The sequence below is a fragment of the Hippopotamus amphibius genome, chromosome 1 (genome assembly GCF_030028045.1).
Source record: "Hippopotamus amphibius kiboko isolate mHipAmp2 chromosome 1, mHipAmp2.hap2, whole genome shotgun sequence".
Classification (NCBI taxonomy): domain Eukaryota; kingdom Metazoa; phylum Chordata; class Mammalia; order Artiodactyla; family Hippopotamidae; genus Hippopotamus; species Hippopotamus amphibius.
In genome coordinates, this window is record NC_080186.1 from 59,403,395 (window position 1) to 59,430,995 (window position 27,601).

The 27,601-nt window shown below is 38.8% G+C and overlaps 2 protein-coding genes across 2 annotated transcripts in view; one reads left to right on the forward strand and one right to left on the reverse strand.

Moving 5' to 3' along the window:
• LOC130839741 (calcium-activated chloride channel regulator 2) overlaps positions 1-20,199 on the reverse strand; it is a 40,392-nt gene extending 20,193 nt beyond the window's left edge. Inside the window, exons 1-10 of the mRNA XM_057714119.1 lie at positions 19,902-20,199; positions 18,865-19,002; positions 15,846-15,996; positions 13,091-13,199; positions 11,916-12,075; positions 9,641-9,868; positions 6,067-6,297; positions 4,809-4,986; positions 3,838-3,944; positions 1,682-1,906 (exon numbers count right to left, since the gene is read on the reverse strand). Of these exons, the coding sequence (XP_057570102.1) occupies positions 1,682-1,906; positions 3,838-3,944; positions 4,809-4,986; positions 6,067-6,297; positions 9,641-9,868; positions 11,916-12,075; positions 13,091-13,199; positions 15,846-15,996; positions 18,865-19,002; positions 19,902-20,087 (1,713 nt within the window). The 5' untranslated portion in view covers positions 20,088-20,199. The remainder of the gene's footprint in view (positions 1-1,681; positions 1,907-3,837; positions 3,945-4,808; positions 4,987-6,066; positions 6,298-9,640; positions 9,869-11,915; positions 12,076-13,090; positions 13,200-15,845; positions 15,997-18,864; positions 19,003-19,901) is intronic.
• Positions 20,200-23,703: 3,504 nt separating this feature from the next.
• ODF2L (outer dense fiber of sperm tails 2 like) overlaps positions 23,704-27,601 on the forward strand; it is a 53,098-nt gene continuing 49,200 nt past the window's right edge. Inside the window, exon 1 of the mRNA XM_057714178.1 lies at positions 23,704-23,787. The gene's annotated coding sequence lies outside the window, so the exon portion shown is untranslated. The remainder of the gene's footprint in view (positions 23,788-27,601) is intronic.

Genomic DNA, 27,601 nt, shown 5'->3' on the forward strand with positions numbered 1-27,601 from the left:
AAGTAGCATGAGGAACATAATCAAGCAGGAGGAAGAAGAGAGAAAACAATGGGTTAAGGTTTGACCCTGGAAGGTTAAGATGCCATCGTACACTACCCAGCCTTCTTCACTGGGATTCATGTGCTTTACCATTTTCCAGTGAAGTCACAATTCAAGCATCAAGATTATCTATCTACCTGGGGGTTTTTTGGGGGGTGGGGGGATGGTAACCATAACATTAGTCACAGACATGTGGTGAAAACCCCCACATGGAAAACTTCTCTGTGGGTGTAATAAGTGTTTTGATACAGGGCACCTAATCCAGACAAAGAGGTCAGCAAAAGCAGCAAGAAGTAGGGAAAGTGCTCCTGGTCCTTGTGCACAGGAGTGAAAAGAATGTGATGAGTTTGGAGAGAAGTTAAGTAGGGGGAAAGCATAGGGTGTTTGGGAGAAGGGTTAAGAGATAAGTTTGGAGTGGGTAGTGGGAGTACAAACTAGGGAGTAAGATGGGCTCAAGGATGTATTGTACTACACGGGGAATATAGCTAATCTTTTGTAATAACTGTAAATGGAAAGTAACCTTCAAAAATCATATAAAAATATATTTTAAATTAAAAAATAAACAAGACAAGTTTGGGCAGAAGGCAGAACGTGAAGGGCTTGGTATGTAATAACAACCCCATGGATTTTATCCTGAGACCATCAAAGAGTTTTGAGTAGAAGACAGATTTGATCAGATTTGTGCTTTACAAGGATCACTCTTGATAAAGGTGCTTGAAGGGAAGGATGCTAGCCCAGAGGCAGGAAGGCCAAACAGAGCCTATCAATGGTGATCTGGCGGGAGGGAGGGCCAACAGACCTGAAGAGGGACTGCATTCAGCCAATGGAAGAGTGGATCTGACCAATTCACCACCCTGCTTGCAAACTTTAGTGGTTCCCTTTACCTGTAAGATGCAAACTCCTGCTCCTTTTACTGACTCCTGTATATCTGTCTACCTCATCACTCCCTCCTCTTTTCTTCCCCTAAATCTCCACTTTATATGCTACTCTGTAGTTCATCCACATCAAACTAGTACTTGTAATTCTATGAAAAGCCATATTCTTTTTCTCTGAGCCTTTCTATGGTCTGTTTCCTCTGCCCAGAATGGCATTCACACCTCTAGCCCCTTAGGCCTCCACATTTCCATTTTGATGTCTTCACTTACAGGAAGCATTCTCCTTCCCCCACTGCCTGCATATGCTTCCTGTGTGCTCTGAGTACCCTGTTCTTATCCTTATCATGGCACTTTATTGTAAAGCAGCTAGAACAAGACCCTGCACATGGTAGGTGCTCAAAAACATATGTATTGCATGTATTTACATTATACATTCTAAGTAGAGGGGTTTTTGTCTAAGTGCATAGGTAAGTATACTATATGGATTTTGTAAAGAAGGAAGTAAGCAAAAAGAAATTATTTGTACCATATAGATACTAATTTCCACTGTTGAAGTGAGAAGCCTTTGGTAGCCATTATTTAAAGTTTAGAACATAGTTGTTCCTCTTAAATTTTGAACATTCACAAAATGCCCTTATAAATTTGAAGTAAAATTTTGATACATCAACAGAGGATTTCCTTTACACAATGCATTTAATTCTGTGATTCATTTGAAAGTCATGTACTTGACTAAATGTTGTCATTGTGAATGAGTTTGCAACACCTACCTTAGCAGTTCCTGGAATCCAGAGGCGAGCAGTTCGAAAAGCTAGATTGGTGATAAAATCATCTGTGTAGTATTTTCTTCCATTAGGATCAAATAAGACAATCTCAGGGGGACTGCTGGTCTGCCACGTGACTAGAAAAGTAGTGTCATTGCCCATGCTGTGATCCACAGTCACAATGTTTTTCAACTGATGGTAAGGTTTAACATTTTCACCTGTACTTTCAAGCTGTTCAAGAGAATATATATGTGAAAGTTTCTAGCGTATGCATAATCATTCCATCTTGTCTTTTTTTTTATAACAAATAAAAATGAATTGGCAAAAATAAAACTATTTAATTCAGATGTCCTATATTTACATAAATTATTTTTCATATAGAAATACTTTGCTTAAGCAAAGTGTTATAAGTACAGTAGATATAAAATATTTTGTTATAGCTAGTACACGTCCCTTCATTGATCATTATCAAGAGATGTTAACTGTTTTCATATTTATCTCATCCCAATCAATATTTGCCTCAGAGCAGCAATTAAAACAAGCTTTATTTTGACTTTCGTTTGTGAACGTGCTCTAATTACTTTGTATATAATCTGTCCAGATATCTTTATGTATTTTAATAAGAAATCAGACATTGGGTTTCAGTGGAGTTTTGTACATTTAAAAAAATCATTTAGTCATGATTTAAGCTGTGTGCACTTAAATAAGCTGTGTGTGCACTTGTGTGTGTATGAGTGTAACGTACAAAGTGCACACAGATGCCAGGCACTGCGCTAATTGCTTTACATATATTATCTTATCCAATCCTTATGAAAACCCTCTGAGATGAGTGCTATCATTACCCACATTTCACAGGTGAAATGACTTCAGGCTTAGGGAAGTAAGCTGTCCAATGTCACACAACAAGGAGGTAAAAAGGCCACAGAGCCCACCCAGGCTGGCTAACACCAGAGCCTTGCATTTAATCATTGTGTATTCACAAAGCATACAAGTCTATAAATAACTTTGAAAAATTATATTTATTAAATAAATACATTAGCAACACTAAAATTGCTCAGTGGATGACAGCAAAGACATTGTGGATTCTTTATTCAAATCAATTTAACAAGTGTTCGTGAACTGCTGACTACTGTGCCACATTCTATGCTGGGCTCTAAACTGTTGAAGGTGATTAGATGTGGTTTCTGTCCACAATCTAGTGGAGCTAATGACATGCACATAATTGGGGAGAGGTGGCCAAATCTGGGAACTCATTTGAGTCATGTGAATAATGTTTTGTTAAATTTTTTCTTTTACTTTTTTAAACATTTGTTTTTATTTCATATTATTAAAGAGAAAATCAAGGGTAGAAAGATTATTCAGAAGAGCTAATTGTAGTCTAATCTAAAATATATATTATTTAAAATTCACCTTTTTCCATTTCTAATGACAGAATTGTGGCTATTGCCTCTCCTCTGTACATATAATCTTGTCAAATATTTTCTAACAATAATTTACTGATTTCATTGCACCCATCAAGCCATTAAACTTGGTAGGTTCACTTACCATCTGTGAGGAAGCAGCAGGTAAAATTTTATTCAAAACATTATTCAGTTATATTCAAAATATCTTTAAAGTACTTAGAAAGAAAAAAAATTAGCCCTTTAAAAAATGGCTTGATTAAAGGAAGATTTTATGAGCAAAATCAAATAAATTGTGGTCGTTGGAGTGATCTTTAGGAATTTCTAGAACTGAATGAAATAGTTGATACTTTTATACAAGGGAGGAAGTTTTTTAAAAAGTCAAAGTAAAATAGATTCTGATTGTGGAAAGTTTGAACAAAAACTAAATCCACTGATTCTTATAATTCTGGGCTTACCTCTACCCCACATCCCATCCCCAACCCCATTTTGAGCCACAAGCAAGAAGCAATCTCTGCTGTAGACCTTGAAAAGCTGAAGTAGCAATAACAGAAAATGACTCCTAGGGCTCGGAAGTACACGTCAGGTAAAGATGAAGCCTGGTTCTGGTGACGTCAAGAAGCTCATTAAAAGCCTTCTTTTAATGTAATGAGGGCTGTTACATATTCAAATAAGGTTAATGAGACAGCACAATTCATCTATTTTCTTTGCTCCCTCCCCGCTCTCCCCTGTCTGTAACTACAATATTGAGGAAATTCTGACCTGAATATGTTGTTGAAAAATGTCTCCGGTTCCAGAGGAAATTCTACTGAAAGAATCAATCATGCTATTGGAGTTGGATTTATCTGGAACGAAGAACTTTAAACCTCCTGAAATACACAACAGGATGTTCGTTGTTAAAATGTATAAAGTAAAACGAAAGATAAAATGATAGGCCTTTTCTAACAAACTTCCTTTGCCTAAGAGGGTGAGTTTGGGGAAAGCAAGAGCTGTGCTTGACTTGCTTTGCATGGCATCCTATACAACCACGTGGTGAGTGGGTGTGTGGAGACAGGTGGTTTTGTTTGTTCTGTTCACAGCTGTAATTGTACAGGGTCTAGAGTTTACCTGATGTGTGATAAAACTCAATAAGTATTTATTGAAAATAAATATTTATTGAAATCAATAAATATTTAATGAAGGTAATTCCTAGACAACTAGGTTAATTGCTACCTACTTATATTGCTATATATTTACATTTACATTCTGAAAACATTATTTTCAAACATAATTCAATAAAACAGCTTTCAATTTTCAAATTAGCATATGCATTTTTTATTGAACATAAGGAATATAAGATAAAATTATTCTGTGCCTCATTTAGAACAAAAAAATGATACTCATTTAGAACAAAAAAATTATACAGTGTATAATACTGTATGGTCCTTATCATAGAAGTTAGTGCATTTAAACGTACTTTTAGTTCCACGATTATACATGGTTTAACAAAGAAGTAATAATAATATTTTCATTAGATATATATGTTTGGCACTTTCTAAGGCAAGTATAAAAAAGTCAGCAAATTTTTGACAGAATTTAGCAATTTTTTTGTGTGTTTTTTCTTAAGAAAACTGTTTATATTTTTTTCAATTAAGCCATGTATTCTGTTGACTTAATCTGAGTTTCATGGTTGTTCTTTGAATGTTCAAGTTGAAAAGAAATGCTCTAAAATATGTTTCTAGAAATTTGCTTACCTGTAAGATGTGATAATTCCTCCAGGTCTTTGACTGCAGATGAACCCAGGACAATGGTATGAATAGTTGAACCACTGCTGAGCACAGTGAGGAAGCAGTTGGTGACATGCTCATCATCTCCACTGGTCACTAGTATCATCACAGAGCCGAAGGCTTTTCCATTCAGTTTTTCAACCACCTGAACACAGGGTATCAGTCATTTGGAAGGAAATGTAATTCAGATTGTCTTATTGAGCAGAAGAGTTCACTCTCATTCCAAATTCCCCACCAATGGGGCAGATTCCTCTTCTAGGTCCTCTATAGCTCCACACACTCTCCATGCCCATCTCCACTAGGTCATCACCTCACCCCATCACAGCACTTGTCACCCTACTTGCCATTGCCAGCTTACTCATGGATAGGGCTTCTTCCTGTTCAAATCACTATGAGATGCCCCTCGTTTATAATAGTGCCCATCATAAAGGATATGGGAGAACGTTATTGTATGAGATCCTTGCTTATGAGATCCAGTAAGTGGCCAATAAAAGGACCTAGAGCAGTGGTGCTCACCTCGGCTATACATTAGAATTGGACAGAAAGTTTAAAATTTTTTAATAGCCAGCTCACACCCAAGATCAATTAAATCAGAATCTTTGGGGGTGAGATCCAGACATCAGAATTTTTGAATCCTGAGGTGATTTCAATGGGCAGCCAAGGTTGAGAAACACTTGGCTGTAGGCAGTAACATTGTAATTGTGATCTGCCTGCTACCAGATGTTTAACACATGCTGTATCCTCAATGTGGAATCCAAACTTACGCTGATTTAGGTGAACTCCATTATTCTTGAAACACACCTCTGACTTTAATTGATATTCATATGCTTGAGGTCTAATATGACTACAGGCAGGAGCCAGACATGCTGATTTTATTGGAAAACCCAAGGGTGACAATGGCCACAAATGGGACAGTCCCAGATGGATAGGGACAGTGTTAGAAACTGTTCAGATGATGCCTAGCCTTGACCATCATATTCATTTATTTACTCATTCCTTCAACAAACATTTCTTAAGCAACCATTACATGCCCTTTACTAGGCACAGGGGATTCAGTGGTGAGAAAGTCGTGGTTCCTGACCTTAAAGATAATCCATCATCACTTTACTAACTTGAGATTCGCGACCACATTGTAATAGATTGCCCCAAATCTGAAACAAACTCAGATGCAAAGTGAGGGAAAGGAAAGTGATGGTGAACTGAAGCTTGGAGTGCTCTACTGTACCTCAAATCCCTTCTTCAGCCCTGAGCAGACGCTGGTTTCTGCTTCAGCTGACACAGCGACAGGCAGGTACGAAACCAGCAGCTTTCGGTCATCATCATTGTTAATTTGGTGTAGCTGGGCTCTGATCTCCCCTTTGCTATGAAAGCTGGCAATGCCCACAAAGGTATGAATTTCCACAATCTGCATTAAATAAAATTCTGCTGCTTGTTGCAGTTGAAGGAGTCTGTCAGCCTATGTTGCAAAAAGGAAAAAAGATAGGTAACAACATTTGGTTGGTAAACAAAACTATGATTAAGCTTAATTAGCAAATATCTCTGCTAATTCTTTAGAGATGTCAGATTGTGGCTTTTTGTGGGGTTTTTTTTTGAGTTGTAAAAATTGACACAATGCTAGAATATTGTTTGATTAATTGCAGGCTCAAAAATGAATGCTTTTCAGGGAGAGTGGTGTGGTTTTGAACTATGCCCCCAAGAAGTTGTTCGTAATTTATCATTCTCTAAGAACACATATATCCACTATTTCTCTCCTACATGAATTCAAAGATCTGTAGAACCAACAGAGACTTGGTTTGTAATTACTTCTTTTAAAATTCATTCTGGATGAGAGGAAACATTACAAAGACCTTATGGTAGAGAGGCATCAATCCTGGCACTACCCTCTGTTATCATGTTTATCTTAGGCTGGGCATTCCATCTGTAAAGTGGGGGTAATAATCTTTCTTGCTTATTAAAATAGAATTACCACGAGGATCAACTGAGATATGTATATGGAAATAGTTACACCTTGAATTATTTACTAAGTATAAAGTAATGTAAGTGACCACATTTGGGCAGGTGATACTAGTGATGAATTCATTAGGATCACTTGATTTGAAGGCTGTGAAAACAGCAAGCTGAGCTTCAGTGACCACCTGTTCAGTGATGATTGTAGTCTCTGTCTCCAACCCAGACATCTCCTTTAACATCTGGACCTGCATTTCACACTGCTTAGGAAATACCACCAATTTAACCTCCCACAGGTATCTAAGACTCTACACACTTTGAATTCGTTACCCCCCTTCCCAAATATTGTTTCTCTTACAATATTGAGAGGTAAATTGGTAGAGTGGATAAAACAAGGACTTTGACTCCTGCCTTCAACTTTTACTAATAATGTGACCATAGAGAAATTACTTATCTTTTTTAGCTTCAGTTTTCTCATCTGCAAAATGGATACATAGTAAATACTAGCTATTTCTAACATTATGGTCATTCCTAACTAGTGAAGTCAGAAGCTTGGAACTCTCTTTTATTACTTCTGTGTTACCGATCTCCATATCCTTGAACAGGTCATATCAATACAATGTCTTAAATTTCTCTCAGATTCATAACCATCTTTCCATCTTATCTGTCAGTTTTCTAGACCAAGCCAGTATTAGTTATAGCCATACCAATGGACGTACTTCCCCTGAAAAAATTCTACTAATTTTGTCTCTCAGCCACCTGCATACCTTCCTCCCTTCACTGGAATGTCTCCCCTCACCTCACCCAACAAGCAAATGTCTATTCATCCTTCAAGAACTCAGCTTCAAGTTCATCCTCTCAGTGAAGCCTTCCTCACTCTCTTATAGCACCAGATGCTACCAGTGCCTCCATAGCAATTCACACCTCTGTGGAGCCTTGTCACACTGTATTGTGTTTATTCACAGGTGTGTGTCATGTGTCCCTCATCAGATTGTGAGCATTTCAAAGCAGACTCTCTTCCATCATCTCTGTATCCCCCAAGCCAGCACAGTATAGGCACCTGATAAATGAATTAATGGTCGCAATGATGGTTCAATGACACTATTGACAGGAAAAGGGAGAGAAGTTTTCTTTGCCATGTGCTTGTTGCTTTAGGCTTATTTCTCTTCTACTCTCAGGTCTTCTCTCAATTATCCCTTTCACTCCATCTGTTCTTACTCAACAGAGGCAGTCAATATAAATTACTCTGAGATCATGTTTTAAGATCATACCCTAGTCAACTGCAGGTAGGCAAGATTACAAAACTATCTAGATGCTGAATATATTAGTGGTGTTTCTCACATTTTAGTGACAAGCCAAAAAAGACAAATTTTCCAGGACTACTGATCCAGAGGATACAAGAAGATAAACTCTCCCAAAAGACAAGTACTATAATAAAATAACAGTTGCCACTTATAAACCAAAAATTTCATATTCAGTATCTCATTTTCCCTTTCAACAACCCTATGAAGTAGTTAGTGGTGTGCTGGTAAATGTTTAAAAACTGGCTTTCTGGTAAAAAGAGAGAGAGGGAGAACCCGGGATTTGTTGCAACTTCTGTGGGGTAAATATTCCCATTGCGGCTGATTTAAGTTCTTAACTTGACATCACTGAGTGCAGAGTTGGGAAGAGATATGTAGAAGCAGACTCATAGAGATACGATAGACCAGAAATAACCTCAGGAGCCTAGATATGGGATTAGCAGACATTTTCTATGAAGGATACAATAATAAATATTTCAGTCTTGGTGGGACATATATTCTCTTTTGCAGCTATTCAACTTTTTAGTACTGAGGCAGCCGTAGATAATATGTAAACAAATGAGCATTGCTCTCCTCCAATAAAATTTTACTTATAGAGGCTAAAATTTGAATTTCATATAATTTTCATGTGTCATGAAATTTTATTATTCTCTTGATTTTTGTCTAAACCCATTCTTAATTTGCAGGCTATGCAAAGCAGATAGTTACTGACTCTGGGCATAGATAATAGTAAGAATAGTAGAAAAATAATTAGGAAGTAATGAGTTTTGAGCACTTATGTTTATTTCAATATATTTATTTAATTATAACACTACATAGCTTATTTTTAAATAATGGCTGTATTTACAACTGGCTTGCAAATTTCTTAAAAATTTAACAATAGATTCCTGTGAGCCAGTATGAACTGGCTCTGTCACAACAATGAAATAGGTATTGTCATCTCTATTTTACAGATGAGAAAACTGAGCTTCAAAGAGGTTATTTACTCTTGATTACACAGACAGTAAGTGAAGGAGCCAGGACTTAAAGCACATCTGCCTGATTCCAGAGACTAAATCTCTAACCACTGTCTAAGAGTTCTGGAGCTTTGGAGAGTGGGTTTCTAGAAGGCTGCTAGGTTGCCAGATGACTGAGATATGGTTCTCCATACACAATGACATAGAAAATACACACATAATAGATAATAGATATGTATACTCACTGCAGACTCAGTCTATTGTCTCGGCCAGGGATGTTTACTGGTGAGTGGAATGTGGTCAGAAAGGAGCCTTCCCTTACATGTCAGAGTTTTGGAAAGGGTTTTGTTTGGAAAGGTTGCCATTAGTAGCCAAAATGAGGGCTGAGAATTACCTGTGGATTTCATTTAGGTGCATTATCCCAATTTCTGGGCCACATTCTGAATTTGTTTCTCCTTTCCGCAAGAAGATATGATGCCCATGACTATTCCAAACATTTGGACTCACCCCTCCCTGGCCTTACCCTCTGAAAAGAAAAAGAATTAACTGATAGAAAAAAAAATGATGAATGGTTTACAACCATTTCCAAGGTTACCTTTGCCATCTTGCTGGATACATCCAGCACTAAACAGACCACTTTGTTGCCAGCCTGTATTAGGGAGAATGTGGGAGGAGGCGGAAGCTCAGTCCCGTTCATGGGAAAACTGTTATTAAAGTCGTCAGAGTCTGTGATTACATCCCATGCACTTCTGAGGCTGCACATTTGGTTCTGTAGGTTTGGAGCTTCTTGGTTGTGGGTACTTGCATTACAGAATTCAACCACCTGGAAAAAGAATAAAATAAAATACTCAGAAAATAATTAGAAAATAAAAGTACTCCTCTCATACTAGACATACTTCTCATTCTCAAACAACTAAAGGTAAAAGGAAAGATGAGCTGAAACATGAGAAATCAGAAGTGCTACAGCAATGTCCTTCTTTACTTCAAGAATGCCACTGAATTTACAAATACACCTTGGTACCCTTTGCTTGAAACACTGGCACCCTCATGGTACCAAGGTCAACCTCTACTAAAGTTTATTTGCACTTGGGTAACAGAGAGTAGACCATGTACAAATATCTTAGCCTTTAAAAAAATAAAACAAACTCTCACCTTCCTTAGCATGATAATGTGTTAAAGAAAACACCCCAGGAGATGTTATCTTGGTCAATCTATTTCTCGGAATCGTATTTAACAAGCACTGCACCTTTATCTATTGATCGGTCAACATATATTGAGCTAGTTCAAATATTGATCTCTGTAAGAACAGGATAAGGAGAAAACCAATTTAAATCTACTTCCTGATTTTCCTCCCATTTGGAGATATAGCCATAATTCATATAATAATACTAAATCTAAGGCAGCACCCCTTTTAAAGGCATGATTTGCACTGCAAATTAATGTTATCTATTTCCCAGTGGCTATATTCCTGTGAAGAGTAGATGCTTCCTGCTAACAGAGCCATGGAAGCTTAAAACTAAAAGAAATATTACAGACCCTCTAGTCCCAACTCTAATTTCTTAGAAAAGGAAGCTGAAGCTTCAAAAAGTTAATAATTGCAGAACAGCATAAGTTTCATAGTAGGATGGGAAGACAAAGTAGAACCTGTTTTGTTGTTGTTGCCATTTGTTTTTAACTCTTTTCTTTATATTTCATGACTGTGGTTAGGAGATGGTAAAACTTTTCTGACTGATTATTAATGAGTAGGTCTTTCAAATGATCACAAAGATAGTACCTAGCCACAAACAATGTGGATGAAATAATATGGAATTAGCTTGGCTTCAGATATTAAAGCTATAAATTAAAAACATAATGAATTGGACAAGAAATATGGAAATCACCTTAAAGTTACAGAAAGACTCTTAGCCTTGACGAAAACTGGGCTAAAACCAGAGCAAAGAAAAAAAATCTAAAAAAAAAAGAATGTGTCAATCCAAGGAACATTGGTCAGCCATAGAAACAGAAAACTTCACAGAGACACTGCCCACAGTGTTCCCAGCCAGATGGACAGGAGATGACCCACAGATGTGAAGAAGCTGGAAAAAAAATGTATCAGGTTATGAAAGCTGATGCGACTAAATTTCTGCATCTCCTAACTCTCTCCTTTCTGATTCCACACTCTCAGAGCAGGCCTCTGGGAAGAATTTGACTGTTCCATGCTGCTTCCTTCAGAGAGAAAATGAACTGGCTAGAGGATGCGACTGTTAGATCTCCATGACAGAGTACTCTTATTAAATAAATAATAATTTTTAAAATGTGTTCTGGATTCCTACACAAGGCTCTTGTCAGTTAGTGTGGAATACTGATAAGATTGAGCTTCTCAACCTGCAAAAGCTAAGGGTTAGTTTACTTCTCTTGGTAACACCTGATTTTTCTTTTTAAGTTCTAGAATATGCAAAACAAGGGAAAGAGAATTAGGGAATTCCATTAAAATAAGAGTGGTTTGCTACCTCAAATGAGAGAAATATAATCATATGTTACATCCCTGTCATTAACCTGGTACACTTTCCTATGAAAGGATATAGGAGCACCACTATAGGAGCAATTTATTTTGAAGACTCCAGGGTTCCCTTTGTTACCTTCCCTGAAGAACAAACACTCACTTTTCTAAAGGAATCAATTTTTACTGATCACCTTGGACTGTGGGGTAGGGGGAGTGCTGAGTTTTTTTTTAATCTGTAAGGCAAAAACTAGATGAACTCTAAGGTTCCCCAAGCTCTAAAATGTAGTTAATCTTAATTGTCTTTTTGTTTAAATACTTAAAACATATCAGTCTATTATGGGAAAAGATGGACTCTTATAGGAGTTTGTTCTTTTAAGGCCATACTTACAGAAGATAAACTTTGCATGAACATTATCGATGCAGTTGCGTTTTGGGTGCTATTGTATATAAACGTGCATCCTTCTTTGAAAATCTTGCTAATGATACAGTTTTCTTGGGGGCAAGGGCCTTTTTCACACACGAAAATGCCTGTGATGTCAGATGAACACCTAAAATAGGAAGAGATGTTGTGTCTGTTTTCGAAATACTTATGTTTCTTTTTCATCAGCTCATAAAATAATTTGTTTCAAGGATTGTAGATTGCTAGATACACATAAAACATTTTAAAAACTATTAAGAAAGGCCATTAATTTAGAAATGCATTCCACTTGACTTTAAAGCATTTGATTTTGATGAGAGACTCTGTATTGCCAAGGGCTTTACCAGCTAAACAGGGTCAAAGCAAAAGCTACCAGGAAATCAACATGAATTTTTGGAGGCCAAAGGAAGGGCATGAGTGGTGGTATCCTGAATCAGGGCTCCTTTGAGCTCATTGCCATTGGACATCCAAGGAAGAAGAGAATTAACATGTAGTGGTGATATTTTAAAGGATTCCTTCCTATATAAGCAGTCTCAAATGCTGTCAATGGGTGAAAAACCATATAACTTTCAGGAGAAAAATTAGTCAATATCTACCAAAATTACAGCTAAAATTACCTTATGACCTGGTAATTCTTGGCAGCTATTCAATAGACATACAGATCTGCCTGCATATAATGGAAATAACTTATTTATAGCATTATGGCCTGTGGTAATAACAAAATGTTGTGAGCAACTCGTTTGTTCAACAATAAGGGACTGGTTGAAAAATTATGGTATATCCGTACAATGGAAAATGCAATGAAAAGAAAAAAGAGTGAGGAAAAAGTTATATTCATATTCATTTAAATTTGCTTGAAGAAACACAGAAAAAGTAAATAACAAACTAATAAAAATGATGCTCTAGGGGGGATGAAAGGGAACAGGGTGAAGAGAATGGTGGGAGTATGCTATATAAGAGTATAACTTTTTATATTGTTTTGATATTTGACCACACAAACGTTTACCAATTTTTTAAAAGATTGCAATAAAATTTTAAAACTGAAAATTGTCAGTTACGTTTTAGCCGCCATTGCAAACTGTTTTAGAGTCAAAAATAAATAAATAAATAAACAGTGAATTTTAAACATGTAAAAAATTACTAACCTTGTTACTGTAATTTGATTTTGCCCATTTATGTAGAAAGGTTTCTCATGGTTGTATTCATCAAACACACCCCAACGGAGGTGGGCCCATTCATGAACAAATACTCTGCCTGTGGAAGAAAGAGCTTTTGTTTTGAGTTCCTAAAATTTCATCAATGGACCTTGCCAATCAGTGAAGATATAACATCAGCTGACTGTATGTACTCATTCCGAAGGTCTACAGTGCAATTCTTCCTTCCACTGTCCTCTTCCCCACCCCGCTCCCATCTCCTTCTGCTTCACTCCCACCATCATAAAAGAGGTAGTGTGAAGTATGTTTAGTCCTCTAGGTACAAACCAGTGATTTACCTGTTGCACATTTGTTTGAAATTAGTGAGGAGTCCCACATCCTCTCATTTCCCTGATCAACCTGCCTAACAGGTTTCTATTTAGTTTCATACATGCCTGTAAGTTCAGGATTCTGAGAAGGGAAAAGACGCATATGGACCCAATGTTTCAATTCAATGGACTGAATGTTTCTGTCCCCCCAGAATTCATATGTTGAAATCCTGACCCCCAATGTGAGGGTGTTAGGAGGTGAGGCCTATGGGAGTGATTATTAAATCATGAGGGTGGCACCCTCATAAATGGGCTGAGTGCCCTTATAAGAAGATCCCAGAGAGTTCCCTTCCTCTTTCTGCCACGTGAGGACACAGCAACAAGATGTCTGTCTATGAACCAGGAAGTGGGCCTTCACAGACACCAGTTCTGCTGGTGCCTTGATCTTGGACTTCCAGTCTCCAGAACTGTGAGAAATTTCTGCTGTGTATAAGCCTCCCAGTCTATGGACTAAGGCACCAAACAAGCAAATAAAGCTTTCCTATTCTTCAGTTTGTGTTATCCAGGCATGCCTGCCTCTTTTTTTCCTGTAGGTAATTCTCCTGTCTATAGCAATGACTGAAAACCTGGGGCCAGGGAGGGAAGAAGGCGCAAAAAGGATCATAGAACCTCCTCACCTGCTTGGGTGGTCCTTTCTCTTTCATTTTACTCCTGATTCTCCATGTTTATCTCCAACTCTTAGCTCATGCAAATCCTCACTGTTTGCATCAAATCCTTTAGAAGCTTATCTCTACCTCTCTAAATCTTGTATTTCCTTCCATGTTTAGCTAAAAACTGACTTCTCCCCAATAGAAATTTTCCAGATTAACTTCCCTCCCAAAGTAAACTTTTTTTTTTCTCCTGAATTCCCAACTCCGGGAACCCAGGAAATGTTTGCTGAGTTGACTCAGGCTGTGTGGCATATTATGCAATTTTTGGACCTTGGGACAAAGGAAGGGAGGAGAACAGTCTAAGCTGAAAGTACTAAGGAAAAGTTTTTGCCTACTCATGGAATTTAGAAGTGCTGGTGAAGTCACATATTTGTGCAGAGATTATCCGCACCTCATAGTTACCAGGAAAAAAAGCCATTTTTATAAAATTTTATAAAGTGTTTTATAAAGTATGTTTTATAGAGTGTGTGGCTCTACTCCCTGCTAGCTATACAGAGTATAATAAAATCTATTTAAGTTTAAATGTGGTTAAAAGTGAAAACATCATTGGAAAGGCAGTGCTGTACGTTAAAATCAAAAACAAAAAATTAAGAATTGGATAGTTAGCCCTTGACCTGCTGATTTTTTCTCACCACAGTTTCTCCCTCATATCTCATCCACCAATGAGATCTGAGAAAGACGCTGACTTCTCTGTGGAGCTCCAGTCATCCTTCTCCGGCCACAGGCTGGGTCTTTCCACCAGCATAGTCACCCTCCTCACAATCACTTACGTAACTCCAGACTTGTGGATTTCCCCTTTAAACTGGTCCCTTCTGTTTCTGACAAAAACCTTGTGTGTTCCTTAATGCTGCTCCCCGCCCCACACACACCCCTTGCCTTTCACTCTGAAGCAGTTCTATTTCATATCCCTGCTCCGAATAGCTCTCATTACTTAGAGTTGTTAGGATTAAATAAGATAACATTTGAAAAGCAAATAGCACAGCACTTGGCACACAGAAAATTCTCTTGTTCTTATTCCTATCTTTCTTGTCCTTCCTATCTCACTGCCTCCAATCTTACTCAAGTCTCATGGGCCCATACCTGGACTGCTAATTATTCTCCTGACATCCAGTTTCTCCCTCATTGATCTGAGGGATCCAGGTTATCCACAGAGCCAGATTCAGCTTCTGAGAACCCTGCTTGGGTGGTTTCACTCCTCTGCTTATAAACCTTAAGTGGCAACTCGCTAGTCTGGGCGTTTGAGGCTCCCCATCATCTACCCCATACGCATCTCAGCATTTCCTCCCACTACTCACTGCCCACGGTCTCTCTGCTGCGTCGGTGAGGCTGACTGCTGCCCTCTCTCAAATCTGACCTGGATTCTCCTGCTGCCACGTGTTTATTCATACTCTTCCCACTCTTCTCTGCCTTCTTTCCATTTATCAACACGATATCCACCTTGAAGATCCTCTTCTTTGTGAGGCCTTTTCTGACCACCTGTAGCTCAAAATGCTCTCTCTCTTCACTGAATTCTTACAGCACTCCCCCGTCTGTCCAGGCCACTGATCTGGTGCTTAACCCTTTCTGGCTCACTTTTTTCCTCACCTTTTCATGGACATGCGGCCTGTCTCCTCATCCAAATGGTAAGTCCTTGGCAGGTGTCAGGTCCTCTGAGTCCCTTTCAGCCTTAAGCACAGAATATTGCAAATAGTGCCATCCATTGTCTATCTCTTGGTTGGTCACACTTACCTCGGGATCCATAGGCAGCTGTTAAGTCATCATTCAGCAGAAAGTCAGGTGTGAAGTGGATGTATTTGCCCTCTTTTCCACACCCTCTGTACTGCAAGGTGTATGGATCATCTCCATGTGCCCCATAGCCGTCAGTCACTATGACATCTGCCTAAATTAGAAGAAATGCCTTGTAGTACTCTGTATCTTGACTGTGATGTCGGTGACACAAACATCTACATTTGTGAAACCACTTTGAACTGTACACTTAAGATATGTGCATTTTTCTGAATGGATTGTATCCCAGTTTAAAGACAGATTTAGAAAAAGTAAACGCCTTTGGATGGAGTTTAAAATGCATTCACAACTAATCACCAACAAAACTATATCACTTTCAAAAACGTATGTATTTTAAAAGCTTATCAAATTTCCATGGAACTTCGTTATTTTCATTTGACCTTCCCACTTTCCAGATTAAAATTTTCTCAAAAGTCAACACTGTAAAACTCTGACATTATAAACACTATAAAATGTAATTAAAATAATTGAAGAAATTTTAAGAGCATTTACACATCATTCAGAGCTGTACTGTAAAATGTTATATATAGCCTTTTGTGAACAACTTCCTGTGGGTTCTTTCGTCAGTGCAAGACAATAGGACATGTTTCTTTTAAGCTTTGTCCTTTTATTCCCATAACCAATCAGAGCAGCAAAACAATTATTCTATTGAAGTTATATTTCATATTGTATCCTGACCATTTCAATTACTATTCATAAAACACAATATTTTAAGTCAGAAGCTAAAGTAAATATCTATTCAAATAACCATCTAGACAGAACACAGTTTTATATACAACATTGTTTCTTTTATTTTTAGGAAGAAAGATAATACATTGTGAAGTGAAGTATGTTGTTTTTTTTTAAAGCTGATTTTGGAACAATAGATCTAATATGATCCTATAAATATATATATTTATATTTATGTACTACATGTGTACTGGTTGTGTGTGTGTGTGTGTGTGTGTGTGTGTACGCGTCACTGAGAAATAGTAGAAGGTAACATTTTCTTTTTATTTTCCATATTTCTACATTGTCTTTTTGAAGCAGCATGAATTATTTTTATAATAATTAATATTTATTTTTAGAAAGATAAGACTTCAAGCCAAGGGCTTTGCAAGGCAGAACTTGTGGAAAGGGCTACAGACGTCATGCCCTTGAATAGTCTTCACTTGGACAAAACCTCATTTCTCTGTCTGGAAGGTTGTCCTGAAGCAGAAAGGAAAGAGTACTCTGCATGGGATAGAACATCCAGGCTGTTTGGGGTTATATTCTACCTTATAGACCATAGTAATACAGCTCCTACCTACTTTTCCTAACCCTCTCCCCTCTCACCTGCTTCCTACCTACATTAGACTATGGATTCACAAGAACAGGAACTATCTTGCTTTTCCTTATGCCTCTGCCATGCCTAGCATGGCTCCTGTATATAACGATCATTTGATAAGTGTTTGATTGACATTATGAGGTTACGAGAATTGGTATCTAGCAGATACATGAACAGCCTTCAATGATTCTTTCCTTTAATCTTTCTGATCAGTCATTTTTGCTTTAGTTATTTATTTCTCTCTTCTCCATTAGGATGAGGAGGAGCCCCTGGTTTTGGTATTGATTATCTCCAATACATTTTGTCCCACTAAAGGCCAAATTGATCAAGGACATCTATGTAAGGTAGCTAGAGACAGCATAGCTTAGAGCAAAGAGCATAGGTTTTGGAATGAAATAGGCAGGAATTCAAATTGCTCTTTAATTTACCAGCTGTTTGTTTGACTTGGGATAAAATCCTTGCCCTATCTGAGGCTCAGTTTCCTAATTTCCAATAATAGCAACTAATTTTAGGTGTCTGAGAATTAAGCAATGTATATAGAATGACTGGCATTTAGTTGAAGTTTAATAAACAATATCTCTGTTCCCAGTTTATCCCAGTTCCTCTATCTCTCCTATCTCCATGCCCAAGCATCAAATACTTTCACCTGGTCATAAATCAAATAGTTTTTAAGAACCCCTGTTACTTCTTCAGGACACTGGGTTGCCTTCGAGATTGCTGTATCATTCAGTTACTGAGGGAGTAACTTCAAAGGAGAGCTAAGAATTAAAACAGTCTTAGGAAAATTCACACCAAGTGACACAAATAAGGAAAGGGGGAAACTACCATAGTCCCAGCCCTTCTCTTTGAGCTGTAATTACAGATCTTGAACCCACTCCATTGCTGAAGCCCTCAGTTATATTCTCAATGCCTCTTGTTTCTGCCCCTTTTGGTAGCTGCTAGGACTCTCGTTCATAGTAATCTCAAACAGTCATTTGCCAAATTTACTTAACATTTATTGACAGCATGCATACCAGTACGTGCCACACGTGGTCAAGAATGCTTAATTATAATCCGCAACTTATGAGAGGCCTTCGAAGGTTAAGTCCCTTTTTTTGGATGGAAAAGGAAAGCAGGTAGCCATGCCTCTCTTCCCTGCTTTCTCCCTTGCTTCTCATCAACATACTTCTTGAAAACAGTATCCTGGACTTGGGGGAATGTGAAATTCTGCGAATTTGCACTCTTGCAGGACAAGAAAGTCTTACTTTTATATGTGTGGGTGGCTTAGGTTTCTGTCTGGGCATGCATGTCTTCTGCCCCTGACAGGTTGGGAAATGAGCATAGTCACAGTTGAAATTATTCCCTTTACAGCTCATACCCAGTAGAATAAAACTAGTTTTTGTTCCTTAACCAAAAATTTCAGAAAGGACCCTGTAAGTTACAAAGTAACAAGATCTTCTGCAAGGTTGCTTGGGCGATGGCATTTTGCTTATTTTTCACTCCATATTTTTCACTTATTACATTGCCATACATTTTATGCATAACAGTCTTTTCAATAATATTATTTGTGTATTAATATCAATGATTTGTTTTTGCCTAAGTTTTCACTTTTAAAGTTTGAACACATTATATTTTTTTCTTGAGTTAAGCTCATTTAATGAAATCCTGAATTCTTACCTTTTCATATGATTCTTGTTTTACTTTGCTGTAATTATTAGCTTTCCATGTGGTAGGTATTAAAATCTTTATATTTCTGAAAAACACTCTTCTCTTGGTAGCATTGAATAGGTAAAAAGAAGCTTCAGTTATCATTTCCTATAATCAAAGAAAAGAAAAGTTTATTTTAAATTCTTAATATTTTGGTTTTCTGGGTATACTTGAATAAATAGTATTAAAAAATAATGAAAATATTTTGAAGGAGCCCATTTCTTTTTGAGACAGCATTAGATTTGGGGAAAATTTAGGAGCAAATAAACTTCAAATGGTTATCTGGAAGAGATTTTAGGACACTAATTGTGTGTCTGGGCTTGCCTATGTAATTTTCCCAATTTTGTGAAAGACTTTTAAGCTTTTACCAAACAAATGCTTTTCATGTCATGTCTGTGGGCATGTCCAAGACCACACCTTATGACAGTACCGATTTCACTAAAGCAATACCAAAGGGAGACTCAAGTAATAGAGCTATGAGCCTGCCTTACCATATTAAGGTGAAAATTGTCAATTACTTTACAGAACATTCAAGTGAAAAGAAAGAATGTTGCTCTTTGGCACTCCATCCAGACTCTCACTCTTTCTGTCTGAGAATTCCCACTCTCAGGACAGAATCCAACAGCATGATTTTAGTAAGCACAATCATGCTTATTCATCAGTCAAACATCTGGTCTTTGTTGCCACAATGGGTTATTTTTTGAGTTGCTACCCAAAAAACACTCATGTAGTTAAATACAAAAGCTAAAATTAGTAGTAACAAACAACAACAAATAAGAGGGCTAGATCAATTCTGTGTAGTCTCAGCTCAGTCTGTGAGCTGAGACTACACAGAATTAGGTGACCAAACTGGCTTGGCTGTTAATTATAATTTTTGATGCTATCTTTAAGAAACACCACTTTCTTTACTGCTTCAATACAAACCAGGCAAGGCCAATAACTCCTTAAAGAAGGCTACAGGTCTATTCGAATAGGATCACGGTTTTGACTTCATTCTTGCCACTCACCTTAATGTTTGGGATGAGGTTCTGATCCTCGGATACCTGAGGACTGATTGCAACAAGTAATCCATTATAGCCATTGTCTTGAAGCTGCACTCCGGCTCCCAGGCATAAGAGTTCTGGACTTAGGGCCACCAGGAGAGTCACAAACTTCAGGCTGCAAACAGGACCGGCACTGTCCCTGTGGGTCATGTTGCAGAAAAGCCTCCGGTTTACTCACACTGGTCCTGCTGGGTACATTGTGTCAAGTAGTCAATGATGAAACAGTTAGTGTCTTCCTGAACTTTGGAAGGGCTTAGAACTTGTGATGAAGGAGGTGGCTTCTTTGCAAAATCTGGGGTGGATCTATCTGAGACCTGTCTCTACAAGTCCTCTTTCTCTAGGCGATGCCACACTTGCCTGTTCTGTGGCTGAGCTTCCTCCTGAATCATGGTTGGGCAAGAAATTTTCCACCCCTTACTCATTTTATCTCTTCTCAGAAGGAATAGGAAAATAAGATAAAAGGAGCTGGGCTGGAAATCAGAGAATCTGGGTTTTTCCATCAACTTTCATTAGAAAGACAGAAATCTATAGTGATTTTTCTCTCCTCATCCTTCACAACCTCCTCCATCAATCAGAGCAACTACTTCCCTACTGTACTCAAGTCATTTTTTGTTTGATGTAACTTTCCTTTGTCTGCTTATTTTGAAGATTTGGAAATCTATCCTGAAGCCCTGTCCCTGGGGCCCTTGGGGTCAGGTAGTCTGGGCGAGCTCTCAGCTGATGGCTGGGGGGAAGGTATCAGATATCCCCCAGGGAGGGCCAAGGGCCAAGGGCCAAGGGCCAGGAACTTGGATGCCTGTGCAGGCCACAGCGGCCTTTCACTTTGTCCTTGCTGCCTTTTCTCTCTTGATCAAGGAAAAGAGTGAACTTCTCTTTCAGCAACTCTCTCCTGAGAGCAAGGCTATGCCTCAGTCAACCTTCCACTTCTCCAATAACTATCACAGGATCTGGAATATAGTAGGCCTCACAAATATTTTATGAGTGATTAATAATATTACCTCATAATTACATAATGCTTTAGCATTTATAAATGAACCCACCTAAATGTGGGTATAATCTTTTATACAGGTATAATTTTTTATTTCTGATACAGGTAAAATTTTTTATTTCTATTTTTCAATGAAGACACTGAGTCTCAGAAAGATTGTGAAAATTAGCCAGTGGGGGAAGGAGCTAACTTTCATTGTGTGCTGTATTTTATCATTCCTATCTTATAGGTGACAAAACTAAGGCTCAGAAAATCTAAGCAACTTGTTCAAGGCTATGTGAGTATTGTCATAGGGCTACAATGAGACCTACTGACTCCACTTCCATTGTTTTTCAATGTATCATGTCTCTCATGGGCTCAAGAAACTAGAAATGAAATGCTAAGAGCTGAAATGTTGAGGGATAGTGAAGGGAATTTTTCTCTTACGGTTCTTCTGTTCGGAACCTTTCTCCCACTGCTTCTCACCTGTTTTCCTTCAAATTCTTGTTCTGGCCTGGATGCCTGAGCTGAGCTCCCTGCCTAGCTCGTATCCCCTCTTCCATGCTTTCAGTGCGTCAGATACCTCTCCTTTGCAGCATGCTCATGCCTACAACGTGCACATTCATATTGTGTAATTGGTTGTCTCCTTGCCGCTGAAGGGCTTATGAGAGAGGGACCCTGTCTGTTTTTATCATTACCTCCTCAGCATCTAGATCAGTAAACACTCAATAAATATTTGTTGAATGAATGAACGAACGGAGTCAGAGAAATAAATGAAAGCAGATTACGAAGCAGCCCTGGATTATAGTGTGAAAATGATCTCCCCAACTCTGAAAGTATCTGTTCTAGAAGGTATCTCTTCTGCTCTGGAGCAGTTTCCCTCTTGATCCCTCTTGAAGGGAGTTGCTTGGGTTTTGGTGCTCCCCTGGGCGTGTTGGAGGGTAGAATATCGCTGGTGACCACGTGGCCGCCAGCGTTGCTTGTGCTACAGCTCGCAGGTCAGCCTGGCTGTCTTGTCTTCTGGGGCTGATTCTCAGCTGTGGGTTTTCCCCTCACTCACGCTGTATCTGCAGAGTTGAAGCTCTAAGGCGTGGCAACTCCGAAGGCTTTGCCTGGAACTGTGACTCACTGAATGGAACAATGCACTTTATTTTCAGCTTTCCTTGGCAGTTTATTTTCTTATGTTAATCTCTTGTGCTTTTAAGAAAAACATTCCCATCAGCAAAGCAATATAGCTAAAAAATTAAACTCACAGGCCACACCATGAGAGTAGCTTTTTACCACAATCGGGGAAGTTTCCTCCTGCCACCACGCATACTTATATAAGCTGTTCACGTGCTGCATCCAGCTCTCTCTCTTGTTGTTCTTGTCAGCAGTTACAGTGGCTGCCTTAGCATGTGGGGGTGGAGAACGTTGGTCAGAGAGTGCATGCAGCTTTATAAAGAACAGCCATAAGTGAACAATCTTGCTCAACTTCACTTGGGTTAAAACCTGAACAAGCACGTTCGAGCTTTGCTCACCCTGGGCTGAGAGTCCAGGCATGACATCCATTCCTGTCTATCTGCTTTTTGATTCCTTGGTTCTGGAACCTAATCCCTAGGTCTGGCCACTTGGCTGGACTCCTTTCATCACCCGTCTCTACAGATTCCCAGTCACTGACCCATTTTTTCACTATGTCTTGGGAGTTATATTCACTCCTGAAAGCCCTTTCCAACACCAACTCTGTTCTGACCTACCCTGAGAACGCTCTCTGCTCTCAGGAACCATGCCTGGGGTCAGGCCAGCAGAGGATCTCTTCTTCCTGCCTTTCTTCTGACAGGCTGACCCTACAGGAGACAAAACTAAAAAGCTGGTGAAAACAGACTTGACTAAATGACTTAAAGTCATTCCTAAGCAGAGTGTCCACTTCTGATAAAGTGTGAGACTTTGTCAACAACAACAAAAAAACCAGCTTATACTTTCCCTCAAAAAAACTTACTGCTGCTGTCTATAGATTTTTATGATATCTAAGAAGTGAAACATACCTGAAGTGAAGAAATATGGGAATATAACGTTTAAACATTTATTTCAGTGTTATATACATTCTAGGAATCTGCTCTGTTTTTATCTGCTTTCAATAAAATAGGAGTTATTCAGTTTCAGTAACTGAAGAATCTAAAGCACATCTTTGTTCATTGTCTGAATCTGCAGTTCAGCCCAAACCCAGAAGGCCTCTCTAATTTTTTTTCCTTCATGGAGTCTGCAGGTAGAGACCCACACTCAAAGCGAGTTAAACATGCAGTTGGTGTCAGAGAATCAGGAGATTTCACATGTTGAGGAGTCCAAGAAAGTTTTGGATTATTTTCTTTCAGGCTTTTGTTTCAACTTGTCAGCAATCCCATTTAGAAGAGGATAATATAATCCTCTGTGTGGCTAGGCTACAAAGCTGATGGGCTACTTTAGTTTTACAATGTTTATGAAATAAATCAAAATAGAAAGTGAAAAAGTAATTATGAAGACTAAGAATTTGAATAAAACACAGAGCTTGCTAAGGACCCAGATGGCACATTTTAGACCTCCCTGATCCCATTTTCTTTATAGGTATACCCATTTTCAGGGCAAAGGAGTGAAGTATGATGGTGTAGATAGGGTCTGGGAAGTCATTTGTGTTTGGTGAGTCACCACCATGCCAAAGCATGGAGGGCTTACACTTCATTTCTCATTTCTTGAATTCTCTCTATGCAGCCTTTCACCTCCAGGATTTTGCTAATAAGCCTCCTCCCCCCGTCATGGCAGCAATAACAAAGATGACTTTGTGCACAAAAAAACCCTCCAAAATTTGCCAAAATGAATGGAAACAAGAACTACTTTTAATGATAATCCAATAAAGAAAATGTGAAAAAGGTATGGAATATTCCTCATTTGCAAAAAATTCTATAAATTTGCATTTGATAAAATATTGTTCTATCTATTATGAACCAGATAGTGTATAGTATCATGTTATGTATATTATCATTATTACTATCATGATTTTTCCAGAGAAGAAGAAAAGAGAAAGCAGAAATGTAGGGGAAATGTTTTAAAGAGATGAAAATAACCAGAGAGACTCAGAGAACAAAAAACAGAAGTAGAAGTATAGAATCTTGACTCTCTTTCTCTTTCTGTTCTCTTCCTGCTCTGATTCTGTCGTCAGTACCTCTCTGAGGCTCAGGGCTCTGCCAGATTCCCTGGCTTCCTGCATTTCCACCAACAGGGGGAGCAGATTTTTTTGGTTTTCCTCCTCTCCTTATGAAGCTTCTACTATTCCATTAACCTCGCCAGTCCTGCAAAGAACAGGAAGCAACTCCAATTAGATCTGGCGATTGGGGAGATTAGGGCTCCCCCTTATGTTTTAGGAGTGTAGGTACATGGGGCTCTGAATTCCCAGACAAAACTCTCAGCAAACAGAATTAGCCTGCACGGACCTCCTTCTAGAGTACACCAAAAACTACTGAGAATAATTCTTTTCAAACTTAGATATTCCTAAGAATCACCTGTTCAAATGCAGATACCGACTCTGGAAGGCAAGCTAAGGCCTATATTCTGCACTTTTATCAAGCTCGCAGGTGATGCTAAGGCTGCTGGTCCTCGGGCCACACTTGGATTAGTCTCTGTATCAGAAGAGCTGTGGGGGGATATCCACGCATTTGCTTTGTGATTACAGCCCTTACACTAGAAAGAGGCAGTCTATGTAGTCTTTAACTATATTTTTTAAACTTCTTATGGGAAAGGGCTGTGTTTTCTTCAGAACTCAGGTGAAAAACATTTCATTAATTATGGATCTTTATAGTGACAGTATTGTTTATTCTTTGTAAAGAAACAACTACAGGACTTCCTAGGTGGTGCAGTGGGTAAGAATCTGCCTGCCAATGCAGGGGACATGGGTTCGATCCCTGCCCCTGGAAGATACCACATGCCACGGAGCAACTAAGCCCGTGCGCCACAACTATTGAGCCTGTGCTCTAGAGCCCGTGAGCCACAACTATTGAGCCCATGTGCCACAACTACTGAAGCCCACCCGCCTAGAGCCCATGCTCTACAACAAGAGAGGCCACCGCAATGAGAAGCCTGCAAACCACAACGAAGAGTAGCCCCTCTCGCCACAACTGGAGAAAGCCCGTGTGCAGCAACGAAGACCCAACACAGCCAATAAAATAAATAAATAATAAATTAAAAAAAAAAAACAAAAAACAACTACAGAGTACAGAGTTAAAAACAACAGCAACACAGATAGGTAGGTTTTAGGTTCTCAAAAGCCACAATCATCCCTCTATTATTAAAGTCCTTGCCTCAAATTCAATCTTTTTGATCATTATGTGAGTCTTAAGACTGTTTTAATGATCTCCACTATGTAGCCTCAAGAAAGTAACTCCCAAGGATGTACTTTATTTAAACGAGGAACTGCTTCCTTAACTTTTATTTCTCTCTTTTTTCACTTGCTCATTTATTCATTCATTCATTTATTCACTCAAAAATAAAATTGTAGCAAATATACCTCAATAAGTCTGTTGAAAACATAAAGCTGTGTTTCTACTAGATGTCAGGCACTGTTCTAAGTGCTGGATATAAAATGAATGAATGGACCAAGTCCCTGTCCTCACAGAGTTTGCAGTACAGGAGAGAGAGAGACAGCAAACAAATATAATGAGATATCTAGCGACAGTGTTATGAAGAATAAGAAATCAGGTAATGGGGAGGAGATAATGAGAGAGGTTTTCTATTTTGTATCAGGTGGTTGGGGAAGGCCTCACAGGTAAGATTAAAAGGCGTGAGGGAAGGAATCATTCAACCACTTGAGAGAGAAGTACTGCAGGCCAACAGAAGGGCAAGTAGGAAGGCCCTGAGGATGGCGGGTGCTTGGGATGAAATGAAGACAGGAGAGAGCAGTGAGAGATGCTGTGAACTGGGGGGAGCTGTGTCTGTAGCACAGATCACATAAGGCTTGCAACTGTAAAATTTAAGAAATAGAAACCTCAATTAAATAAAGTTGAGGGACCAGAAGGGGGTGCTTTCATGCCCTGAGATGACAGCCAAGCCCAACAGGAAGAAGAAAGACTGCTGTTCTTTTCCTGGTGAGGACTCAGCCAATGAAAAGCCACGGATTCTGGGTTTACTCTAGCCCTCCCAACTTCCTTTTCCTCTCCACAAGGTCTCTCCTTCCCTTACTGTGGGAGACTTGCACATGGCTCACGGTGGCTGGAGATCCCAAACTGTAATTCTCTGCTGACCCCAAATCAACTCATCTTTGCTGATGAAGTATCTGGTAGGCTATTTGTTTTCGGTGAACCAGAGCTCGTGGGAAAGACTGGAGTTTACCTGTGAAATGGGAAATCAATGGTGGGTGTGGAGGAGTGACTTGATCTGACTTTCAGACTCTTTGTGAGGAGGCCAAAGGTGGAAGCAGGGGCCAGCAAGAGGGTTATTGCCGAACACAGGTGAGATGGACAGAGCCCAGACAACAGTTTTGGTTGTCTTCTTTTAGCCTTCCTTCAGCTTTCTAGGAATCTCCTTTCTCCTCTCCATTGAATATTTTTTGCTATGAAGGTGAAATAAAAGCCCTTCAGCTTGTAAGCTTATCAAGAGAGGAATCAAGGAATACTTCTTTGCCCAGAAGTGCCTAGCATGATGCTGACTGACAACAGAAGAGGTAAAATGAGAAACAGTGACAGGAAAACAATTTGAGATCTGTAGTTGAATGACAAAAAATACACTCCAAGTTTATAATATAAGGCCATGGTTCTTGATGCCTTGTCCATAAGTGCTCTATAAATGGTAGCTGTAGTTAACTACTATCAATATAATTATCAGTTATTGTCAGCTGGAGTCCCCTTGCTCCTCAGAGACCTACATGTAATCGGCTTTTATCTATGTCAATTCCATGGCTTGTGGAAGATCAAGTGCCCCTCCTAGAATTCTGCAATAATTTTCTACAACTATGGAGCAACCTGGTGTCCAAGTTGCCTCAGCCTCTTTCTATTTTGAGGGATCTTCATCCCTCTTTCTTTCTCTCTTTTCCTTACTTTCAAGAGGAAAACCAACCAACTAATCAGCAACAACAAAATCCCTGCCTGGCCTCATACAGAGACACTGCACTACTCCTCTGAATCCTCGGCACCATCCAGAAACCAGGCACAGTGGGAGCATTAGAAGGACTCCCCTTCAGCCACAGACATTTATCGTGTTCTCCCCATGAGGGATTCAGGCCAATAAGAGTTTTTAAACACTATTCTGGCTTAGGTACTTGTATTTCTGGATGGCTTCAAAATCCACTCGAAATCTTCTCTCCTTCTCTAAGTTCAAAGTCAAAGCATTTATTATTTTACCATTATTTTTCCTATGACATGTCATTTCTACTCCCTAAAGTTGCTCTTTTCTCTTTAATTAACTGGGCATAGCTAAGATCTCAGACTTCATCCCATGTCCCACAATTCCCAGTAACCTACCTTGATCCAAGTTTTCTTGAATAACCTCCCACTGTAATTATTTCAAGAGTTTTCGCTGTGGCTTGCTTGAAAATTCCAATGAAGGCCCTGCTTAAACTCAGATCTCCTTTCTTTATTCCTTATTATTTACCAATTCTTTTTGTGTCTCCCATATGACTACTTTCTTCTCTGCCATTTTCTAGTCTTCTCCAAAATGCCTAGGGAGTAACTCTATTTATTTATTTAAATTTTATTTT